At 37.3% G+C, this 25,236-nt stretch overlaps 1 protein-coding gene across 6 annotated transcripts in view; it reads left to right on the top strand.

The window, feature by feature from the left end:
• The window catches only part of LOC140343672 (golgin subfamily A member 1-like), a 322,269-nt gene extending 307,195 nt beyond the window's left edge, over positions 1-15,074 (top strand). For all 6 annotated transcript variants that reach the window (XM_072430480.1, XM_072430483.1, XM_072430478.1 and 3 more), the window contains 3 exons: positions 3,738-3,887; positions 13,520-13,567; positions 14,846-15,074. In XM_072430480.1, the coding sequence (XP_072286581.1) occupies positions 3,738-3,887; positions 13,520-13,567; positions 14,846-14,935 (288 nt within the window). In that variant the 3' untranslated portion in view covers positions 14,936-15,074. The remainder of the gene's footprint in view (positions 1-3,737; positions 3,888-13,519; positions 13,568-14,845) is intronic.
• Positions 15,075-25,236: the final 10,162 nt, after the last annotated feature.

The following is a 25,236-nucleotide window of genomic DNA, read 5'->3' as shown; positions in this document are numbered from 1 at the left end:
AGGGTACAGGTCTTTCATGATATGCAATATTTGTATCTCTCCTTCCTCCCACAATTGGAGCATAAGAATTTGCACATATTTCAGAAGCTAGCCGAATATTCTGTGCTGTGGCGTTGCCCCTAGCAATGTTTTCACTCACATTTGCATAGTTAATTTATGGGCTCAGCAATCATATTACCTGACAGACATGTCTAATGGGTCCCTCCATCACTAGAGAGTCTAGTATTTTCCATATTAGCAGCTTTCATAGGCATTGCAACCACCGCAGATGTTCCTGCTTCAGCCACCAGACCTTGCAGGGTCTTAGTGGTAGGACTACTTCTCCCAGGGCTCTGGATGGTACATTCAGGCACCCCAGCCCTGCCTTCTGCCACCGAGCTACCAGCACTAGGAAGCCCACAAACCTTGTTGTCACCAGATGCTGGCAGATCTTGTACATATGTGCTGATGTGGAATCTGCTAACCAGGGCTGAAAATGCGCCATGACCGTAGTCGTTGTTCCGGGGCTGGGAAATAGAAAAAGTGAAGAAAAGAGATTGGGGAGATTAGAGAAAGAAAAGGAGAGTGGGCAGGGCCTATAGTTCAACTGGGAATTGACCTCCTATATTATTACCATTACACAGAGATGATCGTTCCCGAAGGACCGTCTTAAATCTAACATTCCTGAGGGAGTTGAGATGTAAGTTTCCCATGCAGTCCAGATAATTTCAAACATGTCCAGTCGGTGATACAGCCTGGCGATGAGCTGTTCAATGTGCTGTAATTCCTTAATATGATTAAGGAGTGCCATTCTTGTGGAGGTGACTCCAATGTCCTATATTTGAAAATACGGCATCTAGCTGCCTTAATATATTGGCCCATAAACGTTTGTTGGGTTTAGATAACTTACAGACCAGCAGTCCCAATAAGTGGGTCAATATGTCCAGGTGGATTGGCTTTTCAAACAGCTCCTCTAGTAAGTAGTTTACTATTCGCCAGATGGGGTTATGCTATATGTTTTCTTTATATATTAAAACTTTTCCGGGCTTCTTGCCATAATATTTTCCAAATATAAATTTGACTCCATGTGAAGGACCTGGTAAATTCCTGAGAATAAACTTCTCTGGGAGGGCCCACTCATACACCACTTCTCAAAGGAGGTGGGGAGGGGGGGCACCCAATCCTTCAATAAAATCTGCGCAAAGTGTCGAATTTGTAGGTAACTGTAGAATAAGATAGCAAGTACTTGAAACTTCTGGGGGATCTTCTGGTAAGACAGGAGTCTTCTCGTACAGGGGTGTACTATCTGGCCATAAGATGTCATAATGGAAGAGTGGACCCTTTTTCCATGGGCGAGCCATATGGCATGTTGTACTGTCCAGAATTTCCGGGGTGTAAAGAAAATATGTAAGGAATAAGGCCTCTGATATCAGTCTACATCTACGGTACTTGAAATTGAGAGAAGGAGAAAAAGCGGATTTTTTTGGCAAGAATTTTTTAGTGTTAAAACAAAAAACAGTCCTTTCAGTTATGCTGTACTAAACACAGTTCTCCTATGTTGCCTGTGCTAAACATAACACTTCTATGCTACACAGAACATATATGATAAAATGACAAAGGAGTCTCAGTTCGCGTCGTGTTTCGCCTATAAGGCTTCCTCAGGGTATATAAGAGACACGTATGAGTTTAACTGGTTTAAAAAAAGTACATACAGATCTATTGGTAATACAAAAATATATTGACAGAGTTTTAAATAAACTATAAACATATCAATACATAAACTAAGAAATACATGTTTTTGATAGCCATTACATTGATTATGTCTTAAATGGATAATATACATAGAGATGAAAACATACAAACTTTTGAAAAAAACTAATACTTGATAATAGGTGTGATAGAACTGAAAGTACATAAAATATGAGTTATAAATTAATGGGTTGACAAAATAATAACATAAATGTGAACTTACTATGTCAAAGTGTTTCATGCGGTAATGTTTAGTGGAGAGCATATGCAATAAACCACTATTGAATGATAGGATTCTTCCGAGTGAAGAACTAAGTGATGTTACGAATACTTGTTCAATTAATGAGTTATCTCAAGTACTTGGAGTTGAACACCTACTTTGGTGTTTGGTAATGGCAAATTATAACTGGTAGTGGAAGGAGAGTCTAATATTATTATTAGCACTCCTCCTTTACCAAACCCAAGATGTAACCAGAAAATTGAGGTCAATTCCAATATGTGAAAAAATAAAGATAATAAGGTTGGGGCTAGTGTAAGGATAGAATCCATATCCAAAATAATCATTAAAAAGGAAAATGTATAATAATAAAGTGAGCACATTACTGTTTTGGGGAGCCTGTGTTTTTTGTATCCCCATATAAAATCTAGTACTGTTGTCTGCAGTCCTTTGTGTCTTCAGGAACTGTCACCAATAATATGGAAAATAGATATGGACATTTCGGTAGATAGACATTTTAACAATTATTTTAACAATAAATTGGCAATGATTTACAAAAAGGGAGGAAACCTCTCGCAGCAGTGGATCATAATTACTTTTGTATAGTGTATGGTAGGTGAGGGTTAAATGAACTCCCAGGTGTTTAAGTAAATCGGCTTTCCAAATAAAGGTATAGAGGCCTTTAAGATGCTGAACTAAGGAATCTGGCATATTTACTGGTAGGTCGTCCATTTTGGTTGAATTTATTTTGTACCCTGAAAGGGTTTCATACTAGTCCAACACCTTATGCACATTAGGTAATGCTAGTAAAGAATGTCAACAAGACATCGTCCGCATATAATGCAATTGTTAAATGTTTGATTTTGACACCCCTGTAATATCACTTTCAACATTTTTAACTCTTTATCCTGTTCTAGCAATAATCTTTAAACTTTTTTCTTTTTGCTGCTGTGAGCTTGGTTGCAGGCTTCTCTCCTCTCATCATAAAAACTCTGCACAGCTGCAGGTTTTCTCTCCTCAGACTTTACCCAGAACAGTCTGTCCACTACCTGGCTGGTTATTTTCTCCATGGCTGGTTACAGTCTCCTCATGGATTTGGATAAATCCTCAATGAGGAACAAATCTTCTCCAAATTCTCTAACAGGGGACTTAGGTCCAAGGTTTTCCCCAGGACTGGGCATGTTTCCTGGCCTGCAGAGGCACACAGGCCAGGGTGTTGTGAAAGTGTGGGAGCTCAGACACACTTGCTACCTAGCACACAGAGAGTTGGCCACACCAACCACAGAGATTGTAAGCTCTTCTGGGCAGGGTCCTCTCCTCCTGTGTCACTGTCTGTATTGGTCTGTCATTTGCAACCCCTATTTAATATACAGTGCTGCAAAATTTTGGTGCTATATAAATACTGCTTATTATTAATAGTAGTAATAATATTATTAATATTATAAACTCAAGATGTATTCTAAACAAATATATACTTTCATGTGCCTCAATACGTTTCCTACATTCATGGTAATATTCTCAGATCCCTTCTTATGCTCCATCCATAATATTGTTCCTCCATTTTACAGTACCAATAAAACTTAATAACAAAAATGATTTTAAAGAGAACAGATTAACACTAGTAAGAATATTATTTAACTATTTATTTAAATTATTTAAATAATTAATATTTATTTGAACATTATTCATTTGGATTATTTGAAAATGGATAGGAAATTTACTTTAAATTTATTAAAAAATGTAATATAGTGTACATAGTGGCAACATCATCAAGTTTTATTTACTGTTGCAGGCATCTGGATCCTGGGACAAAACTGTTCGTGTGTGGAACCAGTGGAACGGCTCTCTCATCTTTCTCCTGACTGGACATGAGACTTGGCTAAGGTCTCTGTCTTTCTCCTTGGATGGTATCCTGCTGGCCTCTTCAGGACATGATAAGATGGTAACTGTGATCATTTATTGTGCTTGATTGTGCTAGAGTTCCACTAAAACCAAAGTGTAACAGCATACCCAATTGAAGTTTATAGAGTTGCAACGGACCTATATATAAAAACAAAGTCATCAGGCGGAAATACAGTAACTGACAAAAGTGACATGCAATGTCTCCTGCCAAAAAAAGGCTTTTTGTTCAAAAAAGATTGTCATCTTAACAGAAGTCGGTCATAGAGCTGGCAGCAAAGATGGCACCTTTTATGGCTGTAGTCTAGACGTATCATTGCTGAAGGGAGGCTGTACACAGGTAAGTATACATAATCAGTATGAATGCTGAATATCCTGAGCAAATTTGTAGATTATGTTTGAATCACACCACCCACCAAGTTTAGATCAGCTTTAAATTGTGAAAATTTTCAGGGCTAAAAGGTGAGCTATTGCCTACACTTTACACTGGTAGTGTAGTGTGAGGTTGCTGTGGGGGATTGCTTGTGGCATAAAAAAAGAAAAACAACAAAACAACAAAACAAAACTGGGCCACTAACTATCTCATTCTAAACAAAAAGCAAGTCTTTTTTGCATAAACCAAAACTAGTTTCTTCCTTGGCCAGCTCCAGGACCCTTTACACTGGATTTTCATAAAAGCCAACTGTTTGGCAAACACACAGTTCCCTGGAGGCTTTTAATGAACAAAGCATCTTACCCTGAGAGCTATAGAAACCCTATCCAACACATTTCCAGCCAAGCAATAGGACACCCTGTCAAAGTAGACATCCAATTTGCATTTCCCCAGCCATCTATTCAGGACAGCATCTAAGAGAGCATGACTCTGAAGGCAGAAAACACAACTAGCCAGACTTGAAAAGGTGGTCCCTCTGGCTCTCTTAACAATTGTTGTGTTTCCTCCTTCAGATGGAATTGTTCCTAGAAGCTCTGATTTGTAAACTACTCCCGTTATTTAAAGTAAATGTGAACCCCTTAAACAATCATAGAATAAATAGGTTCCACATCCCCAAATGAGACAATAAAAAAGAAAGGAGTATTTTCTCCCTATTTGGAGTAAAGATTCTCCAAGGGAGAGACCAGAAAGTGGGATTTTTAAGGTACTTGACAATAAAATTTCATAAAAACATACTTTTATTTACAAATTCTCTTTTGTTTAAAAAAAACTTTTTCAATAAGAAAAACACAGACACAAGATCAATTGACCAAGAGGCCACTAGACAAATGTTTGCTGCCACTAGAAAAGAAATTCTAAGACTCAACAACCACAGGATGGTGAGATCAATTTAATAAACAGTATTCTAATACCACAAAAGAAGATAAGTACTAAGCCCCTCGCCCCAACAAGGTGGGATAAGTTTACTTAATGTGTTTTGCAGATCTAGCCTGTTTTCTCAGTACAGACACTTTAGTGGTGTAATGATGAAGTAGTAGTAGCAGTGGTCATGATGTACATCTACAAAGAAACTTTATACATATGAATATTATATATAAGTTAAATAGTACACATGTGATCAGTCTGCACAGGCAGGAAAAACCTGAACATGAACCAGGTAGTCAAGGACCCCTACCATCTTTTCCCTGACTAGCTCAGGACCCTACACTGGTTTTCCAGTTTTCCAATATCGCTATAGAAAACTAACCAACCTTACCTTGAGCTTTTAACTGATAAAATGCCTAAATCTGGGTCCTATAAACAGCACCTTACACCCTTCCAGTTAAGTACAGTGACACCCTGTCACATATTTGCCCACTCTGTTCAAGCCTGTGGGGTTGTTTGATTGTTCTCACACATGTCAATAAAAGCTGGAACTAACGCAAGAAGTCTCTTTTGGTGTAAGAGGAGAATTCATTTAGCATGGAGAGTTTGTTTGGTTCCCTGTTATGAGGAAAGACTGAAGTCCTGGATGAACAACAGCTGAGAAGAATGGGGTCAAACCAGACACATAGACCACTGAACTGGACATAGTTTTTACCTGAACTGTACTACTTGCTATAAAATAACACTTTGTATGAATGTTGTATGAGACTGATGAACAGTGTGGGTATACATCCCAACTGGAAGTGAAAGTGACAATATGTTCTTGCAGTCCAGATGCGCTTCTTTATGTGGGTATTGTTTGCTGCAGTTTTTGGATAAATCAGCCTATCTGGGAATAGATGCTGTATGTGAGAACATCACTAGGTCAATGTTTAGGAGGTGATCTAAACTGTAAAGAGACTGTATTCCATCAGTATTACTTACCTGTGAGGTTTAGATGGCTTTACACAAAAGAATAGAGTGTAAGTGGCTGACAGGGGTCTGACTGTAAAAGAAACAGTTGACCATTAATTCTGGCACATGTAAAGACACATCCATTCTCTGAATGGAAAGCCAGTGCTGCTCAAAATGGTCTTGTTATGAATGCTTTATCTTTATGTCTGTAATTACTAATGGGGGATTTTTAATTTTTTAAATTCATGGAAAATATCAGTTTGTGTATGTAGTAGGAGGTTTACTGGACTGAAAGGAATTATGCTGGGAAGGGATCTTTCAAGCTAAAGGCTTGTGAGAAACATTGGGAGCAATGCTGAAATAAATGAAAAGGAAGCATAGAGCCAGTAGATGATGAAATTCATGCATAGATCTGAAAATCTTCACTCTAAAAACTCATGGAATGGAAACTTAAAAAAAAATTCTTCCTGAACCCATGAGGCAATCAGATGTCGCCTGGATCAACAGTCTCTGTTGTCTTTAATTCAAAACTTTCATACCCAGTTATATTATGTGCTTGTAAAAAAAAAGCATCCAGCTTTTTCTTAAAGCAATCTATTGTACCTGCTAAAACTACTTCCTGAGAGAGCCTACTCCACATTTTCCATGTTTTACTTACTTTGAGTCTAAACTCACTGGTATGGAGCAGGGACTTATGTCTGGAGCACATGCTCTTGTGTTCCTTGCAATGTGAGAAATAGAAGACCTACTAACTGATCTGAATGAATTTGGCTCAAGAAAAACAGGGCCAAAGATCTTTGGGGCCAAAATAATTCCCCAGGGCCAAAGATCTCAATACCCCTTCCTACAAAAAGTACAAATCTGTTCTGTTCAATATGCAATGTCAATATCGCATCCTAATGTTACAGCATACCTAGGGGGGCCATTATTGCCACACTTTAGGCTACTCTGCATTTTGAAAAACTGTCGTACCCAAAAAGAGGAGGTCTGAAACAAGACACCTGTAGCATGAATGGTGAGGCTTTCTGATTATTCCACTAGAGAGCCACCTAAAAGTTATTATTTTTAGCAAGTCAAATACAAAAACATGGAATACTGAATAAACATATTGTGGATGTACAGGTGGATTTGTGTAAACTATCAGATCTGTGCCCTTGTGAACATTTTGTGTCCTCCTTTCTACACTTGTTGGGGTGAGAATGACCTGATAAGAAGAAAGTTATGGCTGTTATGCCCTGAGCATAGCAACTGGTAATATACAAAATATAATTATAATAAAGTATTTACAATTGCAAGTTTTTTCACATTATAATGTAACAAGGAGGTTTGGTCAAAATGAGATAGCAATGGTCATGTAACGATTTGATTGGTTAGGATCAGTGTATAATTGTTAACTCCAGATATTATAGAATTTAGTGCTGATGCTGTAAGAGAGCAAGTGGTAAATGATAACAAAAAAGGGGGTAAAAGTGAAAACACCCTGAGACCCTTATCAGAGTGAAATGGAGGAAACATGGGATAGCATCACGGCTTTTTGTTCCTTGGAGGAAAACTCAGGAACCACAGAGAGCTTACCCAGTGAATTGTTAATGGCAACAAATTCTGATGTTTGGGCCACAGAAGTAAACAACATGACTCATGGAAAACTGTCATCCAGTAAAAATTAAATTGAAACTTGGTCGCCCTTATAAGGTGTGCAACCCTAAATCCAGCTACTTTGTTATCAGAGACTAATAGCTGGCAAAGGGGAAGTCATGATTGTAAATGATGTAATGAAATGTCATTGTGAGGAACCAGATAGGGTGACAGATTTCCCAGTCAGAGATGCTGATCTCACCATTTTTGTAGTCTCATTAATATAATGAGTAGGAATATCAAGTTTCTGAATATTCTGTTGTCTGAATCATTCAGCCCAGGTGGCAGAGATAATGATTCTTATGCAGACCTGGATAATAGGTAAAAGGAAGAAATGTGTTCACCGATCCATGCCATGTCTTTGGCATATCTAATTATTTTGGCCAGTTGTGGAAATTGAGAGGCTTTATGAGAACTAATGGAAAGCTTATAAAACATACTGAGCTTTTTAAGAAAGTCCTCAAGGCTTTTTGGTTTCCACATGAAGTTGTCAAAATAAATGTGAAGTCCATACTGAAGGCACTAATGAGATTTCAATTGGAAATTTCAGAACAATTTTTGTCATGGTTGTAAGACAATTAAATTGTATGATCCCGAAAACCTTGTAAAAACCTTTGTGAAACATTTACCTAAAGCTTTGTCCCCCTTTCAGAGGTTACATATGGTTACATATTGTTTATATTCAATTTACAAAATGTCAGCAATTTTAGTATGTTTTGGTGTGTGTAGATATGTTACATAGATACACAGCATTCCATTGGAGCTCAAGACTAATTGTTGCTGATAATATGTCTCTATTATCTTTCCAAAGCTTAGGGTCAGCGAGAAAGGTCTTCATTTTTGAACATTATACAGTATATTATTAATTGGCAACAATACAGGAAAGACAGTAAATTAAATTGTCAGCAGTTTCTCACATAATATTCTTCATATTAATGCAAAGAGAAAATAAAGTATTGCTGTAACCCTTTTATTCCCTCATTTTGTCCTGAAAGAACAACTGAACTAACTCTAGGGGGGAACAATAATTATATTGATATATGATTCTTCGGGTGGATAAGCTAGAGTAGCATACATTATGGGGGAGAAAGAATAGTAGGAACACATTGTACAGAACAACAAGTTATTAAAAATATGGCTATCATAGCTAGTATTAAAACTAGTAGTTGTTTCACCCACAAACCTATATTGGGAAGCATATTCCAAAGCCAGTTCAAAAGGCCGGAGTCTATATTCTGCTTATTATCTTTTGCTAAATTATTATTATTACTAATGGCATTTTGTATTAAGTTAGAGTGGTCGGTTTGGAACAACACATTCCAGCAAAATGTTCACATCAAAAATTATGTTTAAGTAACAAATACTCAATGACTGCCCGATTGTGTAAGATATCCCCCTTAGCAATAACACTTCCATTGCCCTATCCGGATTATTAACTGATTGTTACTAATTTGGTATAATCAGTTATTAATCCTGATAGGGCGATGGAAGTGTTATTAAGTCCTTTTGCTAATATGCAAGACTAGGGCTAATGGCTAGGGCCATTCTTGAGAAAGTGCAGGGTCCTCTGGAGATGTTAGCAGGGATATAATTATAGGTAGTGTTTCCACAGGACCACAACCAGCCTGTGGGTAATTTGACATGTTGCTAGGAGAAATCTGAGTGCAATTGCAAAACATGGTATTGTTCATATTAATGCAATCCTTTTTAGTCCGATTACATAAATGATAGCTGTGAGATGTAATATTTTGGAAATTATTGGACAATTCTATCATTTTCTGCTGACAATGATGTATTAATGTGGCATTGCAAGTCAAATGATAGCAGACGTCACCTTGTGTTATATTTTCAGTGGTAGTAACAGGTGGAGATGATTCATACAGCACAAAATATTGGAATTTAAAGGGCCAATTAGTGTACGTGTTGGGAGCTGTAGGTTAAGGGGTGTAAGAAACATAATCTTTGCTGCCTGAAGGTTCTCTTTTGACCCGTGATGCATGTATCTACGTAGGTCCTCCACTGGTCAAGACTGCTGTCCTAGTAACTGCTTGAATTGTCACAGGAGGGCCAAATGGGGGTTCCAAGGACTTGTATTCGATGGGGTGCTTTAACCACGACCACATCTCCAGGCTTGAATGGATGAGTAGGTTGGTCTGAGGGTAAAGGATAAGAAAAAGATACATCACCATAGTTGCTGTCCAATTTACTGATAAGTTCAGACACATATTGGTCTTGGATTTGTTGTAAATCTCCCAGAAGTATTACCAAGGGAGCTTTTGCCCATGGGGTGGGGAACGGTCTGCCTATGAGAATCTCGAAAGGTGATAACTTACTAATAGGACTGGGTGTCATCCTAATCTCTGCCAAGATAGCTGGCAGGTAGTGGTCCCATTTGTGGAAGGTACCCCCCGTAGCTTTCCTCACTTTATCTTTTAGCTTTCTATTTGCTCTTTCTACCACACCAGCACTCTGGGGGTGATACGGGATGTGGAATTTCCAATCATTGGCTAATGGCTTAGCTATTTCTTGTGTGACTTAAGACGTGAAAGGGGTACCATTGTCTGAGCTAATTCTTGTGGGTCACCTAAATCTGGAAATTATTCTTTACATAAAAATTTCGCTACTGTCTTTGCATCTTCCTTCCGGACAACAAAGTCTTCGATCCATCTACTGAATCGGTCAATGATGACCAACATTATGCGGCATCCAATAGAGGCTTTGGGCATGTGTGTGAAATCTACCTGTAGTTCTTGAAACAGACCCTGGGGTGGAAGTAAGTGCTCGTGAAAGCCCACCTTTTTTCCTTGCACATTATTTCTCACACATGTTACACACCTAGAGAGTAATGCCTTGACTTGTTGTTTCAGGTTGTAGGCAAAAAATCGTTTGGTGATTTCAGTTGAGTTTAGTTGTGGATCTTTATGTCCGATGCCATGGATTTAAAAAATAAAAAGTCATGTACTACTTCAAAGGCGTATCTGGAGTCTGTGCATATGTTGACATGTTTGTCAGCCATGATCTCACAGGCCCTGGTTGAAGCAAATAATTCAGCCGCATGGGCTGATGTCACAGAGAGCGGTGCGGCTTCTAAAACTGCATCCGGGAGTTATACAATTGCATACCCTGTAAAGTATGATCTGCCTGATGGTCAGACACAAGACCCATCTATGAAGATGTCCTCAGTGTCAGGGATGTCCCTAGCTTTGGGTGAAGAATGTGCCCTTCAGTATATTAATATTTGGCAACAATACAGGAAAGACAAGAAAAATAAATTGTCAGCAGTTTCTCATATAATATTCTACATATTAATGCAAAGAGAAAAATAAATTAATGCTGTAACCCTTTCAGTGTCAATTGTAAACAGTAATAGGTTCCAACAATAAACCCTGGGATACACCACTAATATACTTGGACCATTCAGAGTATGAATCATTAATCACTATTTTCTGGATGTGGTCTTTAAGCCAGTTCACTATGCAGTTACTGATTGAATTTTCTAAACCTAAAGACCCTAACTTGCGTATTAACTGTCTGTGGGGTACTGTGTCAAATGCCTATGCATTGTCCAAGTATACAATAGCCTGAACTGACTTGGCTGCCCAGCACTGCTCACTTCAGACTGCCTTCCTGCCCTCTCTGCCTTTCTTCCCACTCCCCACTGTTACACTAGCCTTGGACGCAAAGTTCCTGGTGTTGTTTGACAAAAGACATCTCCAACATCCCTTTAGACGTACAGCAGTGCTGCTGGTAAAAGCAGGGATCTGCGCTGCCTTCGCGATAGACCAGTAGTCAGCAATCGACGTGTTGGGCACCCCTGGTCTATTTACTTCCTCATAAAAAATGAAAATTTGTAAATTCGTTTGACAACTTCGATCTTTCTTGAATCCATGCTGATTGTCACTATTAATATTACTCTTCCTATATATATGTGTGTATATATATATATATATATATATATATATAAAAGGGTTTTTATTTTAACAAGTTTTGGATCAAACCCATTTCAGCCCTGGGCCTTATTCCAATATTGTAATAGTAATATCCCCAAACCTCCCTTGTTCTTGCAGACATAGGAATGGATAACTAGCAACCTCTAGGCTAAAACTAATAAATAACCAATAATACAGGGTAATATCTTCAAACCAGGAAACTATCCATAAAAACAAATAAAATAAAAGCCTCTGTGTTCCTCTCAAGAACCATTTTCAATGTATTACTAAAGAAGTTTACCATATAACTGACATTTCTGTTTGAGTGGTTTATTGGCCCGTAAGAGACTATTATTGACAGTTGAATTGCAGATCTTTGGAGTGTAAATGGGTGCACAGGGGTGCGTTTTATAACTTCTCAAAGTATTAGCAGGTAATAAAGGTTAAGAGCTGTTTGTAAGGATTTTTTTTTTAAAAGTGCTGACAAAAATGATAGTTGGCAAATTTTAGTGTTTATGACTGAAATTGACAAATCACCTATCAAATTTAGGCAAATGTGTTTGGCCTTTTAACAGAAGCATACCAAAATATGCCATGACATTTTGGCCTATGTATGACCAGCTTCATCTCATAAACCTTAAAGTGGACCTAAACTCAATTTTGTACTTTACATAAAAGGGTATACAACACATATATAAAGTAAACAATAATGTTTTATTAAGTGCAATAAAAAAAAAAAAGAGTGAAGCACCTCCCTCTCTGGTTCGCCGCTGTAATCAAGAATGCAAAGCCTGATCTCGGGAATGCGCAAAAGGGCATTTTCCTTCACTGAGGGAAAAGTGATGCTGATCTTGTGCAGTGAAATCGGCACTCTTTTTTTCCCCTTTTACTGGGGGCTATGTTACCCAATCTTGTGCCTACACAATGCAAAATCGGGTGATGTACCCAGAAGACTGAAGAAGAAGGCTGAAGATGGCTGCCCCCAGTGCTTCCTCCATGCTGAGATGAAGAATTCCAGGATGGCGCGGGACCCAATCGAGAAAAGCTCCAGCACGATCAAGGGATCTGTTGAAATAAAGGTAAGTGTGATTTTGTTATTTTTCACATTAGTTCTGCTTTAAGCTGAATCATTCAGTGGCCTAGTTTCTGGGTCTGCATGCCTTCCACAGTTTATGCAGAGGGATTTTTTTATATAACTAGTTTGACTTTTTTCGTGGTACATATTTTCAGGCTGCAGTTTGTGAAAAGCTTATATATGACAAGCTGAGATCTATTTGACCTTCAGCACTCTGATCTGTAGCAGGTGGGAATACAAGGGAGCTATACCATTCCTAACAACTAAAATTATTTATACCATTTCCCAGCAATGGTAAATAAATATATAACTGGTGTAAACCTGCTAAAATTATCATCCAGTCAAATAAAATGAAAAAATAATTTCATCCATTTTATTATTTCATTAAAAAAAAAAACAAACAAATAAATGTGCAATTTATGTGTGAATATATATACACACACATCTTTATAGATTAATGCAATGATTTGGTAATGTATTGTTTCACACAATAAAAGAAACAGAATTTTTCTTATTATTCAGCCTCCTGCAATCCTTACAGAGGAGAGACCCAAACAGTGAATGATGTTATTATGATACATGTCAGGAAAGTCTGATTTACAACACACACAGAATTATATATCCTTTAGTATGTATATTGGTTAAGATCATGTTTTTCCATTTAGATGTTTTCTGGGCTTTAGCTTTACCTGAAATATCCTTTTTGGTGCACTGAAACATGCAATGCCTACTTATTGTGTAAGCAGAACGTGTTTTTTGTTTGTTGTTTTTGTTTTGTTTTGCAGGTAAGGCTATTTGAGTGTGAAAATGGAAAATGTATAAAAGTCTTCAAGGTAGGAAAAATAATCATTCCAAAATAATTTTAAAAAATTCTAGACAATCAGCTGTTCTTTTAACCATTTTTTCTTGGGAGCTTGAAAGTGGGTATGATATGGTATGGTATCATGGTTAAAACCACATGTGGCCTGCTTTCTCCTATGCCTCAGTATAGGTTTTTTATTATGATTACCCTGGGAGCCTGAAAGAAAATTGATATTAGTGACAAAAAATAACTGTGCGAGCCTGAATTTATTTAAAGTGACAATTTACTTTGAGTATTATAGAATTCAATGTAGCTAGACGCTGCAAGTTCTGATAAGTGGGAGAGTGGCTTTTTGATTGGGTGTGAACAGCCTTTCTATCGGAAACCACCTGGACCACATGGAAGTGGATGTTGTAAAGAGGATCAAATTTGCACATTTGAGGTTAGACTCAACTTCTGTGTTCCCAGAAAACCTAATAACATACAACAAGGTGATTTTATGTGGAAGTGCTCATATTATCATTTGTATTTTGTATCTGGCTTTTAACTCTCAAGATGAAACACACATCAACAACAAAGCCATTCTGTCGTTCCACCTGGCTTAATGTTTATATCTGTATTTTTGTACAAATTTAGTTATGTTCTAATTTTGTTCACTGTAGCATTTTATTATTGTACAATGTATTTATTTTTTTTTAGTACACAACTGCACCTTTATTTTTTAAAAACAGTTTGCTTTGTTTCTGTGGTTTCACCTCAGTATATGCTACATATTGTTATCTCCAGTTGCTCTGCCTGTTAATTCCTAAGGCTGCATACAGACGTGCAATATCTTTCACGATCCTTTCCAACGACACACGACAAACGATGCATGAACGTTCTACACCGTTCCTCTCTATGGAGAGGGGAGAGGGAGAACGACAGAGCGGCACCCTGCTGCACGCTCCCCCCCCCCTTCACTTCTATTAAGATTGTTCGTCATCCATTGTCCGTGGATCAGCTAGGTTGGTCGTTTGAACGATGGACGACGGGCACTGTAGACCTGCCAAATTCTCGTCCGATATCGGCCCTAAGCCTATTATCAGGCAAGAACCATTGCAAGTGTATACGTAGCCTAACAGTGTTTCTCGGATGTCACTTTGATTACCCCCTTACTGTGATGATGTGAATGATCATGTTTAATGCAGCATCACTGTAGGCTGCAACCATTATAGTACTGACAAGCTTACGTTTTGTTTTCATGTTTTCTAAATTTCAGGATCCATGCTGGTTGGTTATGACTTTTAATTCCTTTTTTTTATTATTATAGGGAATGCCAGAGATAACCCATACCTGCACATTTTCACCTAAAGGCACTCTACTTTTAATTGGAACCAGAGGGATTTATGAATCAGACTGAAGAAAAATATGACAACAAGCTTAGCTACCATACACTACTGGTGATTTTTTTTTTTTTTTTACTAAGCAGCAGTCAATAAGTATAATTGGTCTGTAAAGACATTCCTGAAACTTTTGAATAAATTTCATTTGAACAATAATTTGCCTATGCTTTTCCTCATTGTTCTTAAATGGTAATTTCAATATTCACAATTAAAGTGTATTAGAAATGTGCTTTGTGCTTCAAATTTACATTAACAGCTATAAATATATAATGCCACATTCTTTCATACCTCAACCTATTAATGTTCTTTTTTTTTAAATAAACTTTCATTATAATATTTTATTATAATATTTTATACTTTATTATTACTATATTTTATATAAAATCCCTCCACACCTGGCCTTGTTTCAATCCCACGCCTTTCTGGATTTTTCCTGGTGCAGAAGAAACACCGAAAACTGCCATATTCTTCTTCAAAAAGAGTGCCGATCTCATGCATGTATGCGCAAAAGGAGCAGCCCAAAGCCTCCTGGGATACTGGGATATGTGGCGAAGGTATCCCTGGAAGCTCTGCACTCCCATTCAGTTTTTACCACAGCAGTCTTAAAAAGAAAGCATTTATGGAAAAAATAAGCTCATTTTTGCTTTTATATACATCTACCCTTTAAAATAAAGTAAAAATTTGGGTGATAAGTCTACTTTAACTGTGGGCAATATATGACCAATGTCACTAGAGATGTATTAACAATATTAAAAGTTCACAAGGACTTTAAAGATCAGTCTTGGCAAAGAGAGGGGAAAGGGTATGGGGGGCGGCGTGGTCATGAACTCCGAACTCCTTGCTCCTCCCCCTGATTTCCTATTTAAGCCCTGCCATCAATTTGCTGTTTACCAGATGTTTGTGCCCTTGCCAATGAGTACTACCACTACTACTGTCGAGTTGCCTTTTCTGCTAACTTGCTTGTGTATTAACATATGTCAATGGAATTACTAACTACTCATTGCTTCCTGCCTTTAACCAGATTTACTTGGATACTGACTTTAGCTTTCTCCCTGACTACACTCCCGTCTCACTCCTCCATAGTTGCATCCACCTGTGTGCTGAACCCAATGTGTTTATAGATGCGGACTCACTTGTTGCTACAGCTGTTGGCCTCTCAGCCTGTTCACAGATCCTGACACAGTAATTGATTCCCACTAGGAAATGTTTGAGGGAATGTCTAAATCCCTGTTTTATAGATAGTGTCCTTATTTTAGATAGCAAACCCTACTATTGGATAATTGGAGCAAATAAAGTGCAGCTTTTGGAATCTCTAAGATACCTTTATCAGACTTGAGTGGCATAGACCAGAAGTGAAGTAGTGTTTTTTTAAGGCTACATATATTTATTTTAGCATTTTTGTCCATTATCCCCAAAAATAATTTGTAATATATATTCAGAAATTTTTTTTTGTCGAACCCAAGTGAACATAGTTATGTTTCCCAGGGGGAAAGAGATCTTCGGGTCGAGAAGTCGGAGGAGGACTGACGTCGAATATGGTCCTATATTTCTAAATGCTCTAATAATGTTCTTTCCTTGGAATCAGTTTTTAAGGTTCTTACTAGATGGTGTTTGATACCCATGCAATTAGCACACATATGTCCTACATGTTTACGACATTGCTTTAGAGGATGTCAAACTCTGGGAGATTTTCTTCATATCTGGTAGTCTTGCCCACTTCTAACTAGATTTTGTCCAAAAATATTCAGCTTTTTCCAACTTTTGTTTGGAGTTTGTCTATAGATCCATGGTTTGCTATATTACATCTTAAACTGTGTAGATAAATATCAGCTTGTAGTTTTATTTTGCTGGCTGCAAAGGAAACTATTGCGTTTACCTGACAAAAACAATTTAAGCTTTGTAGAGGTTAATCAACGAGTTCATTCCTTTTTTATAAATGAAACATTAACTAGTATCCTTGCAGGCACATATTCAAACTGTTTGCATATTTTGGACCCCTGGATCCAGTATTCACTCCTTTACAAATGAAAATTCTTTCATACACTATTATATATAAATGATATATAAATAATATAATATACATTAATATAAAACTGAATTACATAAAAATATGTAATATTTATTTATGTTAAGGAGAGGATAATGGGGAACATAAACAGGCTACATTCCATTTGTACAAAATATAAATTTACTCATAGCTAGTATCAGAAAGCTAAATCGTGGTCATAACATAAATTATGAATTTACTGAATATGAAATAATGCAATTAAAAAATACATCAAGGTAACAAGGACAAGCTATTATGTATCAGGAAAGTAATGATGTCCCACAAATCTATGTATTTCACAAAGTGCAATGCTCTTCTTTAGGATATAGCGATAATGTAACCTGAGTTAAAGTGGTAAAATGTAATGTACATTGAAATTGTATATACACCAACATAATCAAATGATATAACACGATATACATACAATTATATATAAACATATAAATGATACTATAAAATGATAATGATGTGAATATAATGAAATGGTCATATAGAATGTTTGTTTACAAATGGTGCTACGAACCCTTTAGGAAACCAGGAATCTAAGGGCAAAAAAGTTCAGAAATAAGTATTTGGGGTACTTTGTCAATTGCTTTTGCAAATTTAAGAGCTACAGTTTGCAATGACCTTAAAGTGAATAATTCCCTATATTGACCATATATATATTTATATGGGGTAATCATATCCCCCCATAAATGTCTCTTCTCAAGGGAGAATACATTCAGTTCAGCTAATCTCTCCTCATAGCTGAGCTCCTCCATTCCTTTTATTAGTTTGGTTGCCCTTCTCTGCATTCTCTCCAATTCCACAATGTCCTTTTTGTGAACTGGTGACCAAAACTGGACTGCATATTCCAGATGAGGTCTGACCAAATCTTTGTACAGGGGCAGGATTATGTCTCAATCTCTGCAGTCCAGTCCTCTTTTAATACAAGAAAGTACTTTGCTAGCTTTAGATATTGCAGCCATTTTTGTCTTCCTCAAATGTATTCCCACTAGACCATAGGTTCCCACCCTTTTTGGGTCAGAGCCCACTTTTTCAAGGAGTGATTCAATAGCACCCCCCTTGGGTGAAAAATACTATATTATATATTGAAAAACATGGACAGATTTTTTTATATTTTTTTAATAGAAGATATTAACAGTATTGATGTATTACTCAAAATATAATTACATCTTTAAATAAAAAGATTAAAATAAAAATAAAAAGATGCGGTGCGAGGGACTGAGTGGCTGGCAGGGTGCCTGTTACACATAGCTGGACACTTACCTTCCCTGAGTGATGTTGACCACAATCTACATCCCCCCCCCCCGCCTGAATAAAACTTTGAGACCATAATCTATCCCCTTACTCTCTATTATTTTTAAACAGGATTTATATAGCGCCAATATTTTACAACGCTGTACATAAAATCTATGAACCCAATTTCTCTGTAACATCTCGCTATAGTATCATTTAAGAAAAATAATCAAGGGACTTTCTACCTTACAAATTAACCAATAAAATGTGCCACATAGTGACTCACTACAGGAAGCTTGTGGTTACCCCCTTTCTCCCACCAAAACTTTATCACCACTATCATTCCATGATGCCCTGTACATATATATGTCCCTTTATGTTCTTTGAACCTAAATGTACACATTTTTTTATTGTTTAATTCCCTCTGCTCCAGAGAAGGTAAGTGGCCAGTTTTGTGTAACAGACACCCTGCCAGCCGCTTAGTCCCCCACACAGCAGCATCTGCAGATTTGACTCTAGGCGGTAGTGAGCGGTACTAAGCATCTCCCCCTAGCAGGGTTTCATGGCATGAGGAAGGGGTAACCTCACTCATGCGTAGTAAGATCGGCACTTTCTTTTTTTTTCTTTTTTTTTTTTTTTTTTACAAATACAGCGGCATATGTCATGGATCTGTGCAAATGAAGGTGTCATCTTTTTTACTTTAGGTCCACTTTAATGAGAAAATATCCCGGATTGGTATAAGGATTATATGTTTAAGACCCTGTTTCTGGCAACTTGTTACATTCAGGGGGCTGCAATTAGGTTTATTATCAGCTCTCAGGGGTGATATGAAGGTTTATACATTGGGAGTAATGACAGTAGCATGGTCACAGACACAGCTCTCATGCTGCCCCAGCTGGTGTACAAGGAGTAGCATTATTTCTCAGTACAAGGTGGACGGAGTGCAGCCACAGCTGATCTCTAAAGGTCTATAGAACATGCCCACTCTCGGTGAACTCAGACTGAAGCACAATCCCATTGAAAAAGATAGAATGATCCACAGCCATTTGGGAACTCATGGGTTCTCCTTTTTTGGATGTTTTTTCTTTTTTCATCTGATTACTCGGTTATATGGATATATACTTTATTATCTTTTTAACAATGGAGATTTCCCAGACAATTGCATATCACTGGAACGATGGACCTTGATATAGCTGTTTTTATTTTTTTCATGCAAAATATTGAAAGTGGTTCCATTTACTTTTTCTGGTTTCTTTGTTAATTGTCATAGTTGGTTACAGAATCTTATCTCTTTTTTTGTTATATTTAAGAGGATTTGCATTCTTTGGTTTCTTTGGTAAATGTCATAGTTGGTTACTGAATTTTATCTCTTTATTTGTTTTATATAGGAGGATTTGCAATGTTCAGTTTGGTGCCCTATCCCAGAGGTCTTTCAATCATTAATTGGTGGTCATAGCCCTCCATCCCTCAATCCCCCATCTAGGGCCCTTAGATTAGTAAGCTAGCAGAGGCCCCTTCCTGGGTCCCTCTTATATTTTATTTTATTTTATTTTTTTTTTTTTGCGAGAGGCTATTCTACTTGCTTTCTACTTTAATTTTTAAAAATTTTTTATATTGTACATTTTACTTTCCCCTTCTAGCCCTCCTTCTACCCTTCCATATCCTCTCCTCCTTGCAACCCCCCATCCTGTTCTGATATACACCCTCCCCCTCCCCATTTCACCATATCTACTCTAAATTTGTGCAGTTATAATGTTAGAGGATTTAACATACCTAATAAGATATCCCAAATATTGTATGGTCTACATAAACAAAAAGTTAACAATTTTCCACTACAAAAGACCCCATTTTTAGTCCAATGATGTACCTGTGCTAAAGACTTGATACTACTCGTTTTGGTACAAAATTCCTTTATGGACTTTAAGTCCCGAAGGAGTATCGATTGGTTTTCATAAAAATACTCCATACACTATATTATTCTTTGGCCAGATTTCTTTTTTGAAGATATCTCTTTATGGAAAAACTTAGACCATAGCAAGTGTGTACCATCCTAACCATGACCCCGCCCACCTTGTACTGTGAAACAATCCCTCTCTTCGTACATCAGCAGCAGTATAAGAGCTGTGCCTGTGTTCATGCTGCTGTCATTACCCCTAATGTATAAACCTTCATATCTCCCACACCAATTGTTGTACATAAGTGAAAATTTCAGGGTACACAGGGGACCCTGAGAGCTGATACTAAACCTAATTGCCCCCTGAACATAACAAGTTGCCAGATATGGGGTCCCAAACATAAAATCCTAATAACAATCAGGGATCTTTTTCTCATTAAAGTTAAACTAAAGTAAAAACAAAAACCTTTACTTGCACAGATCTATGACCTATGCCTCTGTATTTGTTAAAAAAAAAAAATAGAAAGTGCCAATCTCACTGCTCATGTGTGAGATCACCACCTTTCTTTTTTCAATGACAGAAAATTCCCTCCTGCGCATGCCTGTTCTCTGAGCCCAAGCCTCCTGGAACTTGTGACGTGCATATCCCATGAGGCTCTGCACTCTCATTCAGTCTTTACTGCTGCAACAGTAATGACAAAATGGGACAGGCTTTGCCTTTATGTTTTTTTTTAAAGGAATTTAATGAAAAAAAACAAAGGGTTATCTATTCTTCTATATAAAGTAAAAATTGTGGTGATAGGTCCACTTTAAGGGGGACTATTTCAAGACCAGGGTCCCTGAATTGAGTTTGCATATTAGGCACCCCCTGTTGTGCCAGAAACTGTGGCTGGCGGGGTGCCTGTTACACATAGCTGGCCACTTTCTGTAATTTTTGGCACTAAAAGACGCACCTGACCATAAGACACACCTTGTTTTAGAGGAGGAAAACAAGAAAAAAAATATTCTGAACCAGTACCAGGGTTGTAGTGGGGCGGTCAAATACCATTCCCCAGCTGTGTCTGTGTCCCTGCTGCTGTCATTATCCCCAATGTATAAACCTCAAATTATAAGTTTGTTTGAGTTTAAATTCAGTTTTTTATCAGCTCTCTGTACCTTGAAAATTTGAAGTTTCTACAGCAATCAGTGTGGGAGATATGATGGTTTATACATACGGGTAATGACAACAATAGGGACACAGACACAGACTTCATGCTGCTGCTGGTATACGAAGAGTAAAGCTATGTACACACTTCCAATTATTATCGTTTGTAAATGAACGATGAACGATCCTGCACGATATCTGCGAACGATCGTATAGCACCGATCCTGTACATACAGATAACGACACGATCGTTCAAAGATATTGTACACACGTATATATACACACAGTATATATGAATATATATATATATATATATATATATATATATATATATATATACACATACACTCACATACACAATACAGCCTGTATCGATCAAATGTTCGTTCATCGCGCATGCTCAGAACATGCACGATCACTGAACGACCGTAGACACGATAGATGGTCAACCATCGTCGTCCAATCCGATCCGCCGGTCGGGTCGTTCATTTCCAACGACTATCCTCGTTCGTCGGCGTTGTTGGTTACTTTTTTTACAAACAATTTTTGGCCAATCGGTCGTTCGTCGTTCATTTCCAACGATAAAAATTGGACATGTGTACGCAGTTTAAGATTATTTCACAGTGCAAGATGGGCAGGAAGCAGGATAGCTGATGAAATGATGAAAGTTGTGAAATATTCCTACGCTATGTATAGTAGCTGCATGAGATCTGTGTTTGTCTGTGCTGCTCTCATTACCCAATGTGTAAATCTTCATATAAACGTGGTGCACTGCTGCCGTCCAGTGGCCACTGACGGTGCTGCAACCGGTCAGCATAATTCACTCTAAGAAAAAATGCGTCTAATGAAGCGAAAAATACGGTATCTTCTCTGGAGCAGAGGGATTCAAATAATAAAATATGTGGTAATAAAGTTTTGGTGGGGGGAAGAGGGTAACCACAAGATTCCTAGACACTATGTGACAATTTTATTGTTTAACCTCCTGGGCGGTTCATTTCTGTCGGGATTTATGTCTAAAAGCGGTACATTGTTTTTCATGAAAATGTATTTTACAGTATATTATAATAGTATGAGTATATTAAAGTATGAAACACAAAATCATGTCAAAATAATAAAATTTAATACATTTAATAATAAATTTAATATTAAACTTTGACATGATTTTGTCTTTCAAACTTTATTATACAGATTGACTATCAAAAATCCGGCAACCTTGGGACCTGAGCAGTGCCGGATTTTAGAAAATCCAGGATTTTTTTTTTTTACTTACCTCCACACACAGAGCACTCTTCCTCTGGCAGCACCGCAGACATCTGGCACAGTTCCAGGGAGCAGGCAGTTCCATTTAATTTAGTTTCCCAGCATTTCAGCTTGTTTTTTTTACCCTGAGCCACACTCGGGCTTCCTGCTGGGTAAGTAAATTTGTAAGGTAGGCGTTCCCTGGGATGTTTTTCTTAAATTATTCTATAGCAAGGTGTTACAGAGAAAGAGGGGTTCATGAAGAGTAAGGGGATAGCTATGTGTGAAAGGGTAGCATGATATGATGGGCATAAAAATTTTAATCAGGGTGGGTGGATTGTTGATGAATAGTGTTTCCCACTGGCTCCCACATTTTCAGTTGTCAACATCCCTCTGTTTCAGAGAAGGAAAATGTCCAGCTCTGTGTAACACGTAGCCCCGCAAGCTACTCACTCAGTCCCTCACAAGGCATCTTTTTTTTTTAAAGATTTACCTATATTTTGAGTAATACACCAATATTGTTAATATCTAATAAAATAATTTTAAAAATCTGTCCTTGTTTTTCGAAATATAGTATAGTTCATCCTAGGGGGGCGATATGGAATCACTCCTTGAAAAAGTGGGCCCAAAAAAGGTTGGGAATTTATGCTCTAAGTAAATTGGCACATGAAAAAAATCACGCTTAACTGGGATCCATGTTGAGGTTGTTGAAAAGCTGATCCAGACTGCCTATCTTTTTCAGTAATGAACTGGTAAATTCCCTGTAGGTTCTTTGAGCTGAATTGTCAGTGAAAGGAACACACCAATGTAAGTGAATATTGAAATAATTTTATGAAGAACTCAACAAACATAAACAAATAGAAAAAAGAAAACGGGCCAAAAGATATACTGCAAAACAATTATAAAAACAAGCACAAAAGTCACCATTATTCTTAACAAGATTACTAAAACCTATTCATACACACACAGATAAATGTATCAAAGTCTCAGGTGCTACCCAGCACAAGTATAGGTTCTTCACTGGATCCTTCTGCTATCCCAGTTCCGAGGACAGTATCTCGCTGTGAGTCCTCCCCTGCTTCTCCTATACCCTTCTTTTACATAGAAATTGACTAAAAAATAAGCTTTTAACCAATGATCTGGGGGGTGAATTCTTTTTGAAATCACAGGACAATGATTTTAATTTGAAATTTACCATTTCCTATGATTTTTATTCAATTACTTTTTTGGGCCTAATAATTCAAATCAGCACTGACTCCCCTATATTTAATAACTTATACTCTAAAGAGACAGCAGGCAATACTATTTTGCATGTGTCAGTTCCACGACCCGGTATACCTTTTAGTAAACTTCTATGTTTCAAAAAAACTGCACCTTAAAGGAAGATTTTGAAATCCAGACAAAAGCCTTGAAGGCAAGAATACTTTTGATATGTCACAGCAACCAAATTTTAAAAAATATCTTATAATGGACCTAAAGCCCTGAATCATTCCAATCTACTTTATGGAAACCCACAATCTGTAACGAAAAATGCTGTTAAAATCATAACTAGATTTACACAACAACCCCAACAGTTCTGCCTCCTTTTTCAAAAATATTGGAATATACGACATTTGACATCTGACCCTGTAATCTCTAAACATATAGTGTCCCTACCTGAATTGGTATTCAGACAAACTAAGGCTGGACAGAGCAGACACAGCTAGGTGTGATGTGTTGTAATATACTGGGGAGACAGTGAGATAAAAAAAAAAATTTCGTTCCAGGATGCAGTGTAAAATGTTATATGTGAATAGAGTGTTTAAGTCTTGAGGTGGGAAGAAAAACTATTTTTTGCTTTTTTTCCTTCCTTTCTTCCAGGAAAAAGTTAAAGCAATGTTTTTAGAGTATGCATCTTCTTGATAGATGGCAGATGTTTAACCCTAAATACAGGGTTTATACCTTCTTTTCTAACCCCCATCAAATATATACCCACATCATCATTTTTGGATGCATCAACTGGATTTACCTAGGATGTGTTATAGGTAACTTATTTCAGATCATGCACAGGTTATATTGACCAATACATGAATATACCATATGCAGAGATCATGAAATTGGAGGCTGAAGGAATCTTTAATAAAAGAAGTCATAGTAAAATATGATATAATTAAGGAACTTCAGAATTATTTTAAAATAAATCCAACTCCGGGAAGCAATCCAAGGTGTATTATTTAAACATGGATCTAGGTTAAAAAAGGCAAGAATGGCATTAGTGCTGCATATTCAGAAGTTGGAATTAGAACATTAAGATTAGTGGAGACAGAACTGGAATCCTTCAGTGTTTCATTATCAGCCTTGTATATGGCAAAAGCTAAATTGGCTAGATGAATACGGCAATAAAATGGGCACAAGCTATTAGAAGACAGGGAATATACATTTATTCCATATATGGTGGATCAAACCATTCAGAAGTTATATAGTGTAGATTGCAAATCTGTTTTGAAAGGATTACATAATTTATCTAATATTTATCTACTAAAGATTAGGAGACTAGATTGTTAGGGAAAGACATGATCACTAACTATTTAGAGAACTCGGGAATGTGTAGTCTACTGTCCGTAGAGGAATTAGCTGAAGTAGGTAAGAGTACACCTACTGGTAAGAACCCCAGCCCAGATGGTTTTACTTTGATAAATTATGCTTTGATAATTCGGGACTCTTATACACTGGCTTTAAAACCTAAAAGTGAATGAGGGGCCCTTAAGGTAGGCAG

Source organism: Pyxicephalus adspersus, chromosome Z (assembly GCF_032062135.1).
Source record: "Pyxicephalus adspersus chromosome Z, UCB_Pads_2.0, whole genome shotgun sequence".
In the NCBI taxonomy this organism is placed as follows: Eukaryota; Metazoa; Chordata; class Amphibia; order Anura; family Pyxicephalidae; genus Pyxicephalus; species Pyxicephalus adspersus.
This window is presented reverse-complemented; position numbering and strand designations above follow the sequence as displayed.